General features: G+C 65.5%; 2 protein-coding genes across 2 annotated transcripts; both read right to left on the minus strand.

The window, feature by feature from the left end:
* Positions 1 to 31: 31 nt before the first annotated feature.
* On the minus strand, positions 32 to 1,064 carry TMEM88 (transmembrane protein 88). Its single transcript, XM_019413562.2, has 2 exons — positions 815 to 1,064; positions 32 to 698 (listed from the first exon to the last, which is right to left on the minus strand). The coding sequence occupies exons 1-2, from the start codon at positions 1,025 to 1,027 to the stop codon at positions 429 to 431; spliced, it is 483 nt and encodes a 160-aa protein (XP_019269107.1). The 5' UTR covers positions 1,028 to 1,064; the 3' UTR covers positions 32 to 428.
* A 247-nt stretch (positions 1,065 to 1,311) lies between these two features.
* Positions 1,312 to 17,271, minus strand: KDM6B (lysine demethylase 6B). The gene is given in 26 exon segments (XM_053892812.1): positions 1,312 to 2,697; positions 2,831 to 3,001; positions 3,088 to 3,214; positions 3,518 to 3,659; positions 3,817 to 4,004; positions 4,102 to 4,216; positions 4,352 to 4,366; positions 4,369 to 4,499; positions 4,585 to 4,656; positions 4,744 to 4,808; positions 4,906 to 5,111; positions 6,132 to 6,237; positions 6,378 to 6,504; positions 6,621 to 7,417; positions 7,419 to 8,786; positions 8,878 to 9,159; positions 9,162 to 9,221; positions 9,309 to 9,515; positions 9,615 to 9,776; positions 9,863 to 9,955; positions 10,039 to 10,258; positions 10,361 to 10,459; positions 10,643 to 10,784; positions 10,875 to 11,017; positions 11,280 to 11,399; positions 16,295 to 17,271. Coding segments are annotated over 23 exon segments (4,914 nt in total). The 5' UTR covers positions 10,780 to 10,784; positions 10,875 to 11,017; positions 11,280 to 11,399; positions 16,295 to 17,271; the 3' UTR covers positions 1,312 to 2,673.
* Between the last annotated feature and the right edge of the window lie 582 nt (positions 17,272 to 17,853).

Raw genomic sequence — 17,853 nt, forward strand, 5'->3', positions numbered from 1 at the left:
TCTCACTGTTCCCAGGATCCCAAGCAACGCATTCAGTTCATCAATTCTTTATTGATGTGGGGTCACTCCTTACCCCTCGAACCTCGCCCCCCAGCCCGTAAGTACTAGAGGAGCTGCACCGGGAAAGGACGCGAGGTTCGTCCGAATGGTGGGAGGCGGGGAGGGCTGGGGGTGGAGTGGTGATGTGCACAGGGCCCAGCCCAGATGTCCAGGATTCAGATGTAGGTAGTAAGAAAGTGGGTTTTCCGGGGCGTGGCGGATTTCCGCCAGCTTTGGGTCCACAGATGCTCCGGTTCGCCCAAGGGGATGCTGGGACCCGGCTGGGGCAGGGGCGGGGACGGGGAAGGTCGGGAGACCCGCGGGCTTCAAGTCCTTGGGGCGACTGGAAGCGGGCGCGGTCGTGAAGGTACTTCCCGACTCGAGGGTCCTCAGACCCAGACCTTCCCTGATGTGGAGCCGGCCTGGGACCCTGGTGAGGCCCGGGTTGGCCGCGGCTGCGGGGCGCGCCGGCGCCGGTAAAGGGCTCGGCTGTAGGGCACGAGGCAGTCGGCCAGGCGGAGGCGCAGGCAAAGGCGGCGGTAGCTGGCCAGGGCGAGCACGAGCAGCGGCACGAGGAGCAGGAATCCGGTGACCAGCAGGGCCGTGAAGCCCGGGTCCCGCAGGTGCGCCGTGCAAGGCGGCGCCTGGGAGCGCAGGAACTGTGGGAGCAGAACCGGCGTCGGGCCCGAGCCGAGCGGCCCGGGCCCACGGACCCCACCGCCGCCTCCAGCACCGGGGTCCGCGGTCACCCGCGCACCTCGGGGCGCACGCTCACCTGGGAGTGGCAGAGGAAGCCGAAGCCCAGCATGGTGACAGCGGGCAGCAGGATGGTCCCCAGCACGAGCGCCAGCAGGAGGAGGTTGAAGGCCGCTACCAGCAGATTCTGGGCCGTGACCAGCACGGCGCAGGCCCAGCAGTCCAGGGGGTCCCGGGGCTCCGGGCCGCCGCCGCCCGGAGCCGCTCGCTGCGCCCCGGGGACATCCGCCATGGTCGGCCTGGCTCCCGCCCGCCTGGGCCGCGGCCCTTATAGCCCTCTTTCCTGCCCCTCCCCCGGCCCGGCCTCTCCCCACCCCCCCCTTATCCTGGAATGCGGCTCCGGGATCGGGCACCCCCCCCCCCCCCCCCAGACCGAGGAGCGGACCGGCGCGCTGGACATTCCACAGGCGCCTCGGGGAGGGGCTCGCCCCGCCGGGGTCTGCGCGGGAGGCCCCGCCGGGCAGCCCTCCCCCCAAGTGCGCGCCCCGCTAGCCCCAGCACCGTATCCAAACCGGATGTTTTTCTCGGATTTTATTTTTAATATTAATATTCTCACACAAAAATCACCGAAAATAGGGGGAGGGTTGGGAAGACCCCTCTGCCCCTGGGGCAGAGAGACAGTGCAGTGCGAGGGGGCGGGACTGTAAACCCCCCACCCCTCCGCAGCCCCAGCGTGGGAGAAAAAAACCACCGACGGAAGGAAAATAAAGCCCCAGAGAAACTCATCCCGGGGTGTCCCTGCCCCAGTGAGGCCCTGGCCCTGGGCTGGTTCACGCTTAAAAAGAAAAGTGGGGTGGGGGGGGGGGGGGGGGGGAGGGGTGTGAGGGGAAGGTCCACGTTTTTAAAGTTGGCCGGGGCTGGGAAGGACGGGGTTCCTTTTCCTCATAGTTCTTTCTTTAAAACTTTAAATTTTTTTATTTATTTATTATTATTATTTTTTTACAAAATACCATTTCAGTTCCCACTTCTTCCCCTACAGTACAGGAGTCGCTCACCCTCAGGCGGGGTCGGGGTCGGGTCGGGAGTGGGGGCCTGGTCCGAGAAAGTGCAGGACGTCGGGGAGGGGAGCGGGTTTGAGCACCATGAGAACCCGGCTGGAGCCGCGGGCGGACGGGCGGAGACGGACGGGCCGGGCCCGGACACACACTGGGGCGCGGGGAGAGCCCGGCGGCGGGCAGTCCCTGGAGGGGCAGGCGGGATGGCTTGGGGGGTGCGGGAGGTCGGGTTTTCCCAAAAATGAATAAATAGAGGTGAGTGGGACTGTTATAAATTAAAAAACAAAACGAACAAAAAAAGAAAAACCAAAAACAACCAAGAACGAACAAACAAAAAAAGAAAAAAAACCCAGAAAATACAAAAATCATAACCAAGTGAATAAACAGAGACATGTACAGGGGGGTCACAGCTAGCATTGGAAGTAAAAAAGGAGGTTCTGGGGGAGGGGTAAAGCCCATAGAAAGAATCTCATTAAAAACCTCGGCTGCCGTAACGTCTATGTACAAACACGAGCCGCGAGCGTCTGCGCCGGGCGGGCGGGCGGGGGCGGCAGGCGTGAGGGAACCCGTATGTGACCCCCGCCGCCGCCGGAGCCTGGTCCTTGTGTCTGTTGCTAGAAAGGCCAAAGTCGGTGAGGGGAGGCGCTGGCGGGCGAGGGGCTGCCAGCCCCCTCCCCCGTCTCCCATTTTTTTTCCTTTTTTCCTCTTATTTGTTAAAAAAAAAAACTTTTTCTTAATAAATTAAGTGAGGGGGAGCTGCCAATGGGGCGGAAGGGCCGGGCCCGACACCCCCTTCCCGGCCAGAGGCGGGACCTAGGTCCAGCCCAGGCGTGTGCTGGTGGCCCCGCGGCGCCCTGCAGGCGGGCGGGCGGGGCGTCCGGCCTCATCGCGACGCGCCGGCGGGGGCCTGCGGGGAGAAAACCGGCGGCGGCGGGCTCAGGCGCGGGGGCGGGCGCCGCGCTCCGCCCGCGCCCCGCCCCCTGCCCCCCCCCCCCCGCGGCCCCGCCCCCGGCCCCGGGGCGCGCCCGCCGGGCCCTCACCAGCGTGAAGGCGTCGTAGGCCTGCGCCAGCTCCTCGGTGCGGTATTGCTCCAGCACCACCACGCCCTGCAGGCCCGCGCTGCGCCGCCGCGCGCACGCCTCGCAGTGCACCAGGTACGTGTTGCGGCTGCCGTTCTCGCTGGTCACGAACAGGATGTTGAACACCTCCACCTGGGACGGGGCGCAGGGGAGGGGGGCGGTCACGGGGAGCGGGGGCGGCGGGGCGCCTCCCTCCAGGGCGCGGCGGGCCCACTCACGTCGCACTCGTTGCAGTAGTAGGCGGGCTCGTCCTTGACCCGGCCCTGGTAGGCGATCTTCTTCCCGGCCCGCACCAGGCTCTCGCGCTGCACCTGGCAGTGCTTCATGGACTGCAGGAGGCAGAACCTGCGCGCGAGCAGAGGGAGGGGAGGCGAGGGGGGCCGTGAGGCCGACGGGGCGGGGCGGGGCGGGGCCTCCCGGCTCCAGGCTGGGGTCACGGCCCCTGACCTGGGCATGGCTCACAGTGGACATGTGGCTCTGGTCTATTTGGGCCGCAGGAAAATAAAGCTCAGCGGAGCGGGAGCGGGTACAGTGCAGGGCACGTGGTCTGGGGCAGAGAAGAAGGAAGACGGGGTGGAATCCGACAGAAAGGACAAGAGCGGGGCCAAGTTGGGTGGAGATGGGCTCCTTCCCGAGTGGGGCGCTCACTTGATCATCTTGAACAGGTCCGGGTCGCTGATTTTGACCGTGCGAGCCACGTTCCAGGACACGTGAATCATGGGCACGATGGACTTGACGTTCTTCACCTCGTTCCACTCGTATCGTTCCAGGGCCAGCTGGTACTGATAGGCTGCGGGGCCAGAGGGGGAAACGGAGGCATCTCAAGCAGCCGCGGCCACGCCGGCCCCCAGGCCCTCCCTTCCCTGGCAGCTGGCTGCCGTCCAGCCCGGCCACCCACAGGGCTCACCCTCCACGGGGCTCACCCCCCACGGGCCCCGCCCTCTCACCGGTGAGGGGCCCCACGTTCCAGGCAATGTTGTTGCACCAGCCGGTGGCCTGCACCCAGTGCACGGTGCCCGCGTTAATCCACACCAGGTCTCCGGGGCGCTGCACGAAGCGGTACACGGGGATATTGGAAGCATAGAGGTCATCCAGGATTGGCCACCAGGAACCGGTCAGGTAGTCGACGCCGTGCCTGCGCGGTGGCCACAGGGTCAGACGGAAGCCACAGGGACGGGGCGGGACTGGGGGGTGGGAGGAGGTGTATCTGGCGGGGCCAGGGTGGCGCGCACCGGTCGCAGAAGGCGCTGATAGTCTCCCAGTAGTGCTCGTGCACCGCAAACCACTCGCAGTCGCCAGGGCCGATGTTGATGTTGACGGAGCAGAAGTTGTTGTTCTCCTGGTGGCCTGCAGGGGGCGACAGAGAACGGCATGGCAGGCGGCAGCCCGGCCTGCGCTCCGCGCCCGGTCCGCCCCCGGGCGCCCGTTGGCTGGCGGAGCGGCAGCCCCGCCCCCTCGCGCGCGCCCGGGTGAGGAGCGCACCTGGCGTTCGGCTGCGGGAACCTTCATGTACAGCTGCACGGTGTTCATGCCCAGGATGGTGTGGCCCACGTGGCTCAGCATGTTGCCCGTGGAGGTGACCCGCATGAAGGCGGGCAGCTTCAGCAGCTCCTGTAGCTGGGGTTTCCACCTGCGGTGGCGAAGGTGCCACAGAAGTGAGAGGCCGCCCCGACCCCTGCCGGTCCGGCAGCGCCCCTGCCCCCAGCCGCACTAACCGCTTGGCATCAGACAGGTCGATGTTGGTGCCGAACTTAATGATGTGATGGTTCTTCGGGTCTGGCGCGCTGCTGCCGGGGCAAAGAGCACGGGTTGACGGAGACCCGCCGGCCAAGGGAAGGGGAAGGACACGAAGGCGGCGGGCGACCGGGACCTACCTAGGAGGGGTCCCCGTGGTGCTGTCGGGCTCCTCTGACTCCTCATCCTCGCTTTCCTTCTCCTCCTGCTGGGCCACAGCGGGGAGGCGGGCTGGGGTCAGTGCCACCCCCCGGGGAACCCAACCCCCCATCCCCACCCCCGGCCCAGGCAGCCCCTCGCACCTGCAGGGACTCCTGGAAGGACGAGGCCTGGTACTGCGCGTACTTGGCGATGGTGGTGTGCGAACGGGAGCTCTCACAAGGCCAGATCTGCCGCGTGCCCGTCAGGTCCCAGTTCTCGTCCGAAGGCTGCTGTACCTGGGTGCGCACCTCCACCGTGTGCTCGCCGCTCGCCTCCACCAGCGTCTTGGTGGAGAAGAGGCCCAAGTCTGCAAGGCAGGACCGAGCAGGGCGTCGGGGCAAGGGCGGAGGGCAGGGAGCGAGGGCCTTCTTCCTCCCCAAGCCTCTCCCCGCCCCCCAGCTTCACGAAGCTCAGCCCAGCCCAGCCCCACAGGCAGCTGGGAAGGTTGGCCCTCCCAGGGCGACCCCCTTTTCTCCTGCTGCTGCTCTGAGCCGGGGCACCTCCAGGAGAGTCCTCAGGTGTGCGTGAGGCCACAGGTGCACTGCACCTGGCACTTAATAGGTGCTCAATGAATGGCAGTTTCCTTAAGTTACCGTTGGATCCAACCAGAGATTTACTTAAGTACAAGCCTAGAACGCGCCTCACGCTAACAGTGGTGGGAAGGAAGGATATACGGGTATAGAGAACACTACGGACATAGAGGAGAGACGATTGCGTTTTATGTTTCTGTGTGGTTTCCGTTTGTACGTAGGTACCTTTGTTTGGAATTTTGCCCGATAAAAAATTTTTTGCACGATAAAGCGCTGAAAAAGAGAGCCCTGGACACCTGGGTGGCTCGATGGGCTAAGTAACCAACTTTGGGACTCGTGATTTCAGCTTGAGTCATGATCTCACAGTCGTAGGATCGAGCCCCTCATTAGGCTGTGTGCTGACTGTGGAGCCTGCTTGGGATTCTCTCTCTCCCTCTCTGCCTTTCCCCACTCTCACTCTCTTCTCCCTCCTCTCTCTGCTCCTTCCCGCTCTCTCTCTCTCAAAATAAATAAACTTTAAAAAAAAAATCCCCAAACCATGGGCCGGCAGGGGTTTTGTATGCTCTGTATTCTCATCCTCATCGATCAAGAAAGCCAAAAGTGACCCTAACCAGGTCCTGGGTTCCATCCCCTGCCCCTCTATCCAGTGCTGGGGACACAGTGATGGGAAGAAAGCCCAAGGCCTCAAGTAGGGCCTGCGGAGGACTGAGAATAGCGCGTGAGAGCTGCGGTCCGGGGCCTGCAAGCATGGGGGCCCTCCGAGGCCTCCCCTCACCCTCCTGCCCCTCCATACTCACTGAGCCGCAGGGAGCCCGCCAGGCCCCGGATCACGGTGATGGGATTCCGAGGGTCTGTGCAGAACTGCAGCAGCACAGGTGAGAAGGCGTCCCGTTTGCTCTCCAGCTGAGAGATGACAAGGAGACAGGGCCAGGGTGAGAGCCCTGCCCCGGGCTCTGAGCCCCGTCCCCCACTGCCCCCGACGGCCCAGACGCGGTCTCAGAACCCATGGCGGGGGGGGGGGGGGGGGGGGGGGTCATACGTACATAGATGCTGGGTGTGGGCGGGTTGAGTTTTTCCCGGGGCAGCTTCTCCTCAGTGTTGATCTTCGGTTTCACAGACTGGGCAGGGGAAAGGTAGGACTCTCGAAACTTCCCTTTCACCTTGGCATTCCTGTGGGGAAGATAGGGACATGAGGGCAGGAATATCAGGGTGATGGGGAAGGGAGCCCCCCACTGGGCCGGGCCAGCGGCCGGGGGGGGGGGGGGGGGCCACCTCCCGGCACTTACTTGCTGGCACGCACGACGTCAGCAGCGCAGTGGCTGATGGTGAGGTCCGCCATGCGCAGCCTCCGCTCCTCCACCTCGGAGGCGATGAAGGTCTCCTTGTCCCCACTCTCCACCTTGATGAGGCGGATCTTCAGCTCCTTGGGGGGCCCTTCGCTGAGTGAGCGCAGCTTTAACATGTCAGCCCGGCTGACACCTGGTGGCCCTGGTGCTTCCTCGCGAGCCTTCTTCCCGGGAACGGGAGCCGAGGGCGCTGTGGGCTGGGCAGGGGGCGCGGGGGCCGGCGGAGGGGCGGGAGCCGTGGGTGGCTTGGCCTTGGAGGCCCCGCCGAGATCGGGCCGGGCCTTCTCGCGACCCTGGATCTCCTCGCTCTGCAGGTCCAGGTTGCCCAGCACCCGGCGGCTCTTTTCTTTGGGGGCCTTGGCCTTGGTCTTTGCCCTGCCCTCTCGGGGCCGCCGACCCACGCTGTCCTTACAGGCCCGCCTGTGCCGCCGGTGTTCCTTCTGGTGCTCCTTCTGGTGCTCTTTCTGCCGCCGCTTGCTGCTGCTGCTGCCGCCTGGTCCTGCCGCCGCCGCCGCCGCCACCCCGCCACTCTCCTCGCGGGCCTGGGCGGGAGGCAGCAGCCGCTCGGTCCCGCTGTCCACCGGGCCCGCCGTGTCCACCGGGCCCGCCGTGTCCACCGGGCCTGCCGGGTCCGTGGCGCTCCGGCCCACCCGCTCCACAAGGGTCTCACAAGCCCGACTGATCTCTTCTAGCACCTCAGACTCAGACCGAGCAGGGGGCAGAGGCAGGGGTGGGGGGCGGCGGGGCGGGGGTCATGGGGCCCGGGGCCGGCTCTTCGCCCGCCCCGCGCTCCCGGGCCCAGGGCCCGCCTGAGGTAGAGAAGTGAGATGCCGAGGGAGCGGAGGGCTGCGGGGAGCCCTGGGCGCTAGGGGCCGCCGAGGCGGGCGGCGGGGCGGTAGCACCTGATGGGGGGCCTGGCGAATACTGAGTGGCGGGCAAGGGCCCGGGCCGGGTGGCGAGGGCGGCTCCAGCCCCCCGGTAACAGTACTTCTGTCCCTCCAGCACGGAGGCCAAGGACTTGAGCAGGCTGGCCGGGCCGGCCGGTGGGGGGAGCGGGGGCGGCGGAGGAAACTTGGCTAGAGGCGGCGGTGGCGGCAGGGCTGGTGGTGGCTTCTTCTCCTCTTCCTGGGCGGCGGTGGCAGTGGCGGCCGGGGTTGTGTCACTAGGGAACGGAGGCTGCAGAGACGAAAAGGGCTCCTTCAGCGGGGGCGGGGGGGCTGCGCCCGCCTCCTGTTGCTGTTCCTCCTCCTTGCGAATGGATTCGTCCAGCATCTTCATGATGTTGGCCAGCCCATCGGGGAGGATCTTGAACTCAGCCGGCTCCTCAAACTGGTCCTCCAGCGGGGTAGGGGGAAAATCGAAGAGCCGCGGGCCTCGGGCAGGCAGCTCCCCAACCCTGGGCGGCACGGGCTGGGGGGCTTTATTCAAGGGGCCTGGGGGGGGGCCCGGCCCCACCTCGGGGGTCTTTGGGAAGGAGACCCTGGGCCGAGGGCTCTCCGGGCGCCTGAAGCTTCCTGAGGTATTTTGGTGGCAGGAGGAGGGAGGAGCTGGAGGCAGGGCGAGAGTCAAGGGCGCAAGGGGTGGGTCCTGGGGGCTCAGATTGGGGCTGGGGGGCCGGGGAAGGGGGTCCAAACTTCTGGCCAGGTAGGGAGGCGGGGGGAAGGACACGGGCCCCGTGGGGCTGCTGCCGTGGCTGCCATGGTTGCTGCTGCTGGTGGCTGGGGGAGTCGGAGGGGTGTGCGAATCCTGAGTGCCCACAGAAAAGCGGGGAGCCGGAGGCCCCAAGAAGCCCTCGCGGTGGGGGAGGGGTGGTGGGGGAGGGCGGGGGCGTCCCTCAGACCCAAAGAAGAGCTCCTCGAAGATCTCCCCATCCTCGCGGGCTGCCCGGCAGGCCGGGCCCTTCAGCCAGGCAGGGGGGGGCGGAGGGCGTAAGAGGCGGGGACAGGGCGGCGGGGGCGGCGAGGGGGGGCCGGGCGGCAGGGACAGGTGAGGCGTGGCAGCGGGAGCCGCCAGGAACGGTTTCCGACTGCTGTGTGCCGAGGGCCCCAGGCGGCCTTGGGGAGAGGAGACGTCCAGCGCGGGAGTTTGGTAATGATCAGCGCCGGGCTGCAAGCAGGGGACAGGCGGTCGGCGGCTGCCGGGGGTGGGGGTGGCACCGCCCGCTCCACCCGCAGTCCACCCGCAGTCCGGAACTCACAATGCCTGGGCTCGGCTCCGCGGCCCGGAGACCGGTGTTGCTGCTGCTACTGCTGCTGCTGGTGGGGCCGGGGAGGCCAGGGGGCCGGGAAGGGGCGTAAGGCACGCAGGCGGTGGTTGCTGCTGGTGAAACGCTGGAGTCCATCCGCGACCTCTGAACTCTGCTCTCTCTAAGGTCACTTCCGGGGGGACGGGTGGCAGGCGGGCAGCCATGGCTCTCTGCTCCTGGGGGGCGGGGGCCTGGGCCTGGGGGTGCGGCCGGGACCAGCCGGTGGCCAGGGGGTGGTGCGCGGCGTAGGCCGGAGCCGGGTACGGATACGGGTGAGGCAGCGAGTGCCGCTGCTCCTGCGGGAGAGGCAAAGGGCCACGAGTGACACGTGGGGGACGGGGGACTTGCGGTTAAGAGACGAGGGGCAATCGATTGGGGCTCACCTGGCGCTCCGGGGGTGCCGAACCCTTGCGCTCGGGGCCCCAGACATCTCCATGCAGGGCGCTCCACAGCCCCGGCTTGCTCAGCTGAAATGGAGGGCTAGTGGCGAGGCCAGGCAGGGGTGGGGGCGGCGGCGGCGGCGGGGGGCGGCGGGGGCGGCGGGGGGCAGTGGCGGCGGGGGGCAGCGGCAGCCCCGGGGGAAGGCCAGTCTGGAAGAAGAGAGAGCGTGAGAACGGCACCGCGGCCCAGTCCTGCCCACGGCGGCCCAGTCCTGCCCACGGCGGCCCGTGGCCTACATGCGACCATACCTGCTCAGAGCCGCAGCCTCTCCTGCGCTTGCCCCCGGGGCTGAGGCCCTCGTCCCCGGAGGGGCCTGAGAGCGCCGCAGGAGGCACGGGCTGCACCACTGGGGGCTCAGCGGCTCGCTTCACGGGGGGACCGCCCCGCTTGGCCCCATAGTTCCGCTTGTGCTGAAGACAAAAAGGAAGGAGAGAGAATGACCCACGTGCAGATCCAGCCAGGGGCCTCCTCCCCAGCCCACCGGCCCCCGTCTCACCTCAAGGTGCAGCAAGTTCCACACTTGCTCCAGGGGGGGCAGGACCTTGGCTCGGTGCTGGCAGGAGCCGGCGTGAAAGTTCCAGAACTGGGCCTGGGGACAGAAGCACACGTTAGGACGAGGGCGCCTAGCCAGAAGGCACAAGCCCAGCCCCCCGGGGCTCTGCCTCATCCCACCTGCTGCAGTCGGCCGATGCGGGGCCCCAACTCAGCCAAGCTTCCTCCGTATCGAAGGGCGCTGTGATAGCAGCGAACGGCCTCCTCGCTGTCGTGCTCGGACTCGTATAGCTGCCCCAGCTGCTCCCACAGCCCCGGCTGGGCTGGCTCTCGGAGCAGTGCCTGCACACAGCCGTGCAGGGATTCCAGCTTCCCGTGGAGGGGTCTCGGGGCGGGGGTCCTACCGGGCAGAAGGGGTTGTGGGGGCTGGTCAGGCCCGGGGGGCCTCTTCTGAGGCCCCAGGCTTACGTCCCGTCTATAGCACCTTTGATTCCGTACTCACCCTGGAGCATAATACGGTTTGTTGGGGTGTCCAGAGCTACTGCCATGTGAAGGGGGTGGGGGAGCAGAGAGTGGGGGCTGCCCGATGCTGGCAGAGCACCTAGAGACGGAAGGGGTCTGTGAACGTGCAGCAAGGTGAAGTGGTCCCGTCCCTACTTAGAAATGAGGGGACTGAGAGACTAAGGGAAAGCAGCTGAGGACCCCACTGGGGTCCACAGATCAGCAGAAACCCAGAGAGTGACCAGAGAGAGGAGATGGGGAGAGGGGTGCCCCGTGTTCTCACCTGCCTCCAGGCAGCCATGCGCTTCGAGGAGGGGGATGGGGCGGGCAGGAGCTCCAGGCCCCAGCACAGCTCAAGCCCCCGAGGGCAAAGGCTTCCCGTGCAGCGCGGGCCCCTGGAGGGTCCACTGCCCGATGCATCCAGCCTGAGTCAAGGAGAGATCAAGACCTTCATGGGGGCACAGGCTGAGCCAGCAGCACGCACACGGCCGACCCAGCCCTGGTCTTTCCCTTACCAGGTCAGCAGTGGCCCCAGGAGCCCTGGAGATCGGGCACGGCCCCCTGCCCCAGCTCTCTGGGGCGACGGTCCCGCTCCAGCCGCTCTGACAGGAGTGCCCACTGCCCCCAGACGGCCACCCAGGGCCCTTCACAGCCAATTCTGCGGAGGGGAGGAGGAGGAGGAGTGCCGTGAGCCGGCCAGCGCACAGCTGAGGCCCAGGGGCCTGCCGGGCAGTCATCTGCACCGGGAGTCGGGCCTCGGCTTTCCCCGAGGGGAGGCCCACGCCGCCCAAGGAGCCCCCGGAGGCCCGGGAGAGCGGCGAGGCGCCGGGACGAGCGGCAGGGAGCGGGACGGCCGGTCAGCGGCGGCTCGCTGCTGCCGGGAGCCACTGGGGCGGACGGGCAGCGCCGCGGCGGCTTACCCGGCCTCCGTGGGAGCGTCCTCGCACGGCGTCGGCGAGCTCCTGAGATCCGGCCAATCACAGGACTTCCTCCCTCGCCAGCAAGCCAATCATCACCCGTGTCTCCGCCTCAGTAACAGCCTGGCCGGGACCAATGAGAGCGAGGTTAGCCCGGCCGCGGCCGGGGGAGGAGGGGCGGCGGAGCCGGTCAGACGGGCTCGGCCCGGGGTGACCCCGGGGTGACCCCGCGGCTCCCACCTAGGGTCTCCATCCCGGACCTGACACCCGGGCCGGCGGCGCAGGCAGGGCCCGGGACCCCCGCGGGTGAAGGCGGCACGTCGCACGCTCGGGCCGGCCTGGGGGACGGCGCCACCCGCGAGTCCCACGCACCCATAGAGTCGCCGGTATTCCCGGCAGGACCGCCCGAAACGCCCCCGGCCCCGGCGCCCTAAGACCGGCCGACGGCAAACGGAGGCACAACGCAGACAAAGGCGTCGCTGCCTTTCCTCACTTCACCTCGCCCCGTGCCTCACCTCCCACCCCGGGTGCCCCCTGTGACTGCTGAGAGCTGGCCGGTCACGGCGACTTCGGTACCCAAACCCGCCCGCGCCGAGACCCGAGCGCTCCACCACCACCACCACCCCCCCCCCCCCCACGCCTGACCCGATCCCAAACTACGGTCGGGGCCCCCAGCCTACCTAGTTCCCGGAGCTCCTCCACTTCCCCTGGCTCTCTAGGTCTTCAGTTCCAACCGACCCCCAAAACCAAAATCTCCCTTTAATCCCCCAACTTCTGAGAAGACGCGCACAGCGGTCCCGAGTGGCCCCTCTCGCGTGGCTCCCGTATCCTCTATGCCCTTCCCCGTCGGGGCCACGCGGTTCCCCACGGCCCACGTGGCCCCCGCCCCCCAAGGGAGGGGGGATTTCGGGGGTTGCCCGTGACGTGGCTACTTGCGCAGCGGAAGCGGCGTGTGTAAGTGTAAGGGGGGGGGGGTCCTTCGGGAGGGAGGAGGGCGGGGCCCAACAGGCGGTGACATCACCCTTGTCCCACTCTCACCGCCCACTCCCTTAAAGAACCCAGAACCCGTTTCACTTCCTCCTTCGCGCCGCCCCCCCCCCCCCCGCCCTTTCCCGTCGGTGCCGCCTCGACCCACGACGGGCGCAGCGCCCCCCTTCTGGGCACCTCCCCTTCGGCCCCAGTTCTTCCTTGTCGCCCGAGCCCAGGATCCCCATCCCCGCGCCTCTTCCTCGCCTACCCGGCGTCCCCGCAGGTAGGGAGCCGGCTCCGCTCCCGGGATCGGTCCATTGAGAGTCTAGAGTACAAAGAGCTGCGAGAGGCGAGCGTAGAGTACAAAGCGGCGGGGGCGGGGCCAGCGCTCCAGCTGGAGCGAGCGCCGGGCAGGAAGCCGGGGGAGCGCGCGCGACGAGGGGCTGGGGGCGGCTGGAAAGTTCGCCTTCGCCGAGAGAAGTCTGCGCGGTGGGGAAATTTCCACCCAGCCCGCAAGGGCAGGCGGGTTTCTGGTGAAAACAGTCCTCTCTCCGCAGGACAAGGTGGTCTGTTTACGTGCTAAGCTCCGGACCCTACAGGTCGCGGCGCGCCACTCCCCGCCGAGCCCTGCGAACGCTTGGGCTCTGCGGCCGGCGTCCGCGACTCTAGCGGAGTTTCTGCCCGAACTCTCTCTGCTCACCACACTGACTTTCGGTCAGTTGCCAAAGCCCTGGGACGAGCAGAGCGCTTGACTGCGGTCTAAGGGTAGCCCGGGCCACATTCCCCCACCCAAGTCCGGGACCACGCATGGGCTAACGGCGGAGGGGGGGCGGGGGTTCAGGCACCGCAGGATCAGATCCCCGTTTGCGAAGCGGTGCCGAGGGCGCTGCCAGCTACCAGGAAATGCAGCTTCCCCTTCTGCGATGATGACACTTCCCCTCCACCACTTCCCCTTTCCCACGGGGAACTGACTCAGCTTTCCCTAAAGCACTGAGTCCCGTCCCTCCAGCCCCTTTCCACCTTCGTCCACAACCCCCCACGCCGGTACTCAGAGTACAGCAGCCCTCACTGGAGAACAAAAACTTCCTGTGCACTAAATACACATTCACTCTCGCCAACCACCTCGGATTCACCGGGACCCGGGCGCCTGACTCCTCATCCGCCCCCCGTACAAAGCCCTCCCTCGGGGTCTGATTCAGGCTCGGGGTGGGAGAGCGTGAGTCACCCACAAAACCTTCCCCTATTCCCACTGACTCAGCCCTCGCCTCCCTGAACACACACAGACACACAGTCAGAGGCAGACACAACTCAGCCCACACACCGCTCACCACCGGTCCCGCGGAATTTCCCCTCTCGTCTTCCCCCACGACGGCCCCTCCCCGCGCCCGCCAGCCTCGACGCCGCGCTCACACCTGTTCCCCGGCGCCGGCTCGCGGTCCACTCTCACCTCCACTCTCGCTTGGGGGCAGGAATAGCCCTCCCCGACTCCCGGTGTCCGTACTAACCAAGGGGAGGGGACGGCCACGGGCAGCAGTCACAAAGACAGACACCCACAGACTCCCCGCGGGCAGGTGAGAGGAAGACGCACGCGGCCTCAGCCAGGCGGGGAGGACGGTATACTTCTGGGGCAGACATTCCTTCCCAGCCTCTCCCGCCCGACCCACGGTCCCCGGGGCCGGCCGCCCAGAAAGGGTTAATTCTTCTCCCGCCGAGGCCACGCCCTCTCCATCCGGGCACTCCCGGTTAGGCCCAGCTCCGCCCCTTCCATCCGGGCTCTGGACTCGGGGACTTTAACCGACCCCCTCCCCCGGAGCCCCGAGAGAGACCCACTCCATCAATCACACCCACTTAACCCTCTCCCGGCTCGAGGCCTGAGGAGCCCCCGGCGCGCACCGCTGCGGCCGCGCGGGACGCGGGGGAAGGGGCCAGACGTGCGCACGCAGACTCACATGCCGGCCAAAGACCAGACCCCGCACACACGGTCTTCCCCCCACACACACACACCCCGCACGCGGTCCGCGGACGCGCCGAGGCGGGGCCGGGGCCGGCACCCGCCGCGTCCCGCTCCCCGCCAGGCCTCGTTCCGCCCGGTGGAAGCGAGGGGTTACAGGCTCGCTTCTTACCTGGGGGAGGGGGGAGGCGGAGGGGAGGGCCGCCGGCTGGGGCGCCGCTGTGACTCAGCCACCCGGGCAGGCCGCCCGCTCGGGATTCCCTTCCCCAGCCTTCCCCCGCTGCCGGCCCCTCCCCGCCCCCCACCGAGGAGTGACAGTGCCGGCCCCGGCCCGCTATGTGTCACTGCGAGCCTTGTGTCTGCCTCTGACTGGACCGCTGTGTTCACCAGTGTGTCTGACAAGGTCGGCTGTGTGTGGGTCGTCCCGGTGTCTGTCTCTGTGTGCACCTGCATATCTGCTCATCTCGTCTCCTTCAGTGCCTGCGTCTGACGCGTTCCTGTCATTATGCCTGTCTACATGACTCTGAGGGGCTGTCTCTGTCTGTGTGTCTGCCTGGCTCCTGTCTCGGTCTTTTGTCTGGGTCTGCCTCTGCATCACTTGCGTGATCACGTGTGTCTCTGCACATGCCCTTCTGTGTTTGCCTTCATGTTCCCGAACAGGGTCTGGGAAACACTGGAGCGGGCTGACCCTGCAGACTCCTCGCCTCACCCCCCACCCCCTCCCGAATCCTGACGTCTTGTTGCCGGATCAGTGATCCTTCTGTTTGAGTCAGATATTTGGGCGTCTGTCTGCCTTCAATCAAGTTCCGTCCTATTCCTCAACGTCCTTGCTGATCCTCAAGGCTCCCTGCAGCTCCCATTATGATGATAATTGCTAGCATTTAGTGAATACTTACTAGTAGGCACCAGGCACCGTCCTAAGCACTTTAAGTACCTTTTTAAAACTCCCCCCACCGCAAATCTGAGTTAGGAAGTACTTTTTTTTTTTTTAAACCCATTTTACAGATGAGGAAATTGAGGCTCACGGAGGTTAGGTAACTTGGTCAAGTTCACTCTGCAAGAGAGTGGAAGAACTGGGCTTCTTCCCAGGGCCTCATTCTTTCCACTCTTCTATCTGCCTCTGTCCTGTTCTCCCTCCCTTGGTTTTCTCGTCACAGGCCATCTCCTGGCCCAGCCTGCCTGCGCCCCCACCCCGTCCTACCCCCAGCATCTCTAGCATCGCAAACGTCTCCTGTCCTCTACAGCAGGTGTGGGCAGGACATTTGTAGCAGATCTCAGAAGCCATTGCTTTCTTGGCAGTGAAGCTCCTTCAGTTAACACATTCATTCAACACAATTCCACTGAGGCACCCCAATGTGCAAACCATCTTGCCAAATCCAGATACACAGAAGAAAACAGTCCCACTCAAAAATTCAGTGCGACACACACTCAGAGAACTTAAGTCCCTGGCTTAAGTATCCTCTCCTCTCCTACAGAGCCTCAGGCAGAGAACTGGCCCAAAGAGAGAGGGCAGCAGAAGAGAAGTAGACTTGGGGGGGGGGGGGGTGGCGGGGAGGAGGCAAATGCTGTAGCACAGTGGGGACAGAATGGAACAGAAAGGGAGCTGGAAGGAAAGGTGAGACGCCATGATTGCCATGGCAACAGCAGCAGGCTGTTGTGGCAATGGCCTCCGGTATCTCCAAATCAATTTCCAATCACCATGCATGAACCACACTGTTCACCAACTCTTAATAGGGCACCCTCACCCCAAGAAAAGTCCCCCCAGGTTATCTCACCTCTACCTTCCAGCCTTGCAAACTCTAGTTTAATTCAACTCCAGAAGTAACTGAGTTGTAGCACTGGGGGGAGACTTTTTGGTGGTAGTGGAGAGGCTGGTGAAATACAGGGCTGAACCATTCAGGGGCAACAGAGGGGCGCTCCATAAACCAGGAAGGCTGAACCACTCCAGCACCACATGGTGGGGGGATGCTCAGAGCTGGACTGGACCATTCTGAGGAGTGGGCACGGTCCAGATCATACCGCTCTTCTTCAAGCATGTGGTCCAGAGCTGGACTGGTGGGGGTGGGAGTGGGGGTTGTTGCTCAGGAGCAGAACTTACCAGATGGAATTTGATGTGCCCTGTCTCATTGGAACCAGTGCCCCAGTGGTGGGGTGCAGCAGACCACGGTGGGTGGGGTGGGTGGTACTACGGGGCTGGCATGGTGCCTGGGGGAACCTGAAAGAAAAAAGCCAGTTAGAAGTGGGGTCTCCCAGGCTGGAGAATTTCCCTGTGCTCCCTGTCTTCTTACTGAGGAGAAGCCTGGTGCTGGTGGTCAGATGGGATGAGAGAACCCGTTTCCATGGCAACCAGAAAAAGCCATCCCCAAGGTGGTCCTCCAGCCTTCCCCTTTAGGAAGCAGCCTTGGACCAGAGGGTAAGGGGAGCGTGCTACGGCATCTGGGAACGTCCACAGTGGACACCCAACCCATGAGTCCCCTTCGGCCCGAACTCTCCTGCTGACAGTCCCTGGGCCCAGACTAGCCCCGATAGCCCCTGACGTCGGCACCCAAGTCGGCACCCAAGTCGGCCTCAATCCTGGCCCCAGGCCTGCAATCTTCTGCCTTCAGCTCAGCCTCCTCCCTACCCCTAACCTTATCAAGACACCAGTCAACCCCACCCTCTGGACTCTGCCCCCTCCTCTTCCCCCAGGCGGGTGCGGGCAGGTCTTGGCGAGCAGCACAGGTGGCCAGACTAGATGAACGGGCCCAGCAGGGAGGAGCCTTCCTCCACAACGACTGACTCTGGGCCTGGGTCTGAAAGTGGCCTCTGCTGCAAGCCTCCCTTGCATCCCACCCCTCAAGGCCATATCCTGTTTCCCCATCACCTCCTTCCTCTCTGTGGCCCAAGAAGGTGACAGAGGCCCAGTCCCTTCCCTCCCCTCCGAAACAAAAAGCTAGGCCTTCTAAGTCCAGGGTCAAGAATCAGGTGTCCATCTAGGGTCAGACCTAAGTCTGGCCCTTATCTCAGACTCGCTCCTCAGAGACCTATGGTTTCTGCTTCCTTAGTCACAGCTGTCTGCCCTTGAGGTCCCAGACATTGGGGTTCCCAGTCTAGTCCCCCCATTCCCCGGCCGGCCGGCCCGCATCCTTCCCCCTGCCCCAGAGACTCAGGCCTCCAGCCCCCAGCCTCCATGACGCAATGTGCTGCAAGCTGCCTGGGCTGCTGATGACACTGCCCCCAGGGAGGAGCCACTCCTGACCCAGGCAGGGCCCCCCCCACCGCCCCCCATAGGCCAGGTAGTGGCCAGCTGCAGGCCAGGGAGGCCGGGCAGGCAAAGTTCTTGTGCTACAGAAAGGAAGCTTGAGGCTGGAACCTTCCAGGACAGGGATGTTGAGAACGTGGGACCAGAGGGTGTGCGTGTGCTTGCCTCTGTGTGTGTGTGTGTGTGTGTGTGTGTGTGTGTGTGTGTGCGCGCTCGCGCGCGTGCGGGCACACGAGTGCAGTCTGTAGTGTTTGTGTATGTAGCTGTGTTGTAGGGGAAGGGGATGTGCTGGGAAGGGTCTAGCCTAGAGAGAGGGGAGTGGCAGGCCTCACGACAGACCAAAGAAGGAGTGAGGGGCAGCCAAGGGGGTCACCAGGGTGTGTATGGGGTGTCTGGACACCAGAGTGGGGGAGGGG

This window comes from Panthera pardus, unplaced genomic scaffold (genome assembly GCF_024362965.1).
Source record: "Panthera pardus isolate Hobbes unplaced genomic scaffold, ASM2436296v1 HiC_scaffold_3, whole genome shotgun sequence".
In the NCBI taxonomy this organism is placed as follows: domain Eukaryota; kingdom Metazoa; phylum Chordata; class Mammalia; order Carnivora; family Felidae; genus Panthera; species Panthera pardus.

Coding starts and splice junctions, on each gene's coding strand:
- TMEM88 (XM_019413562.2), bottom strand. CDS start 1,027: ATGGCGGATGTCCCCGGGGCGCAGCGAGCGGCTCCGGGCGGCGGCGGC. Junction 699..814: donor GCTTCCTCTGCCACTCCCAG/GTGAGCGTGCGC, acceptor CTGCTCCCACAG/TTCCTGCGCTCCCAGGCGCC.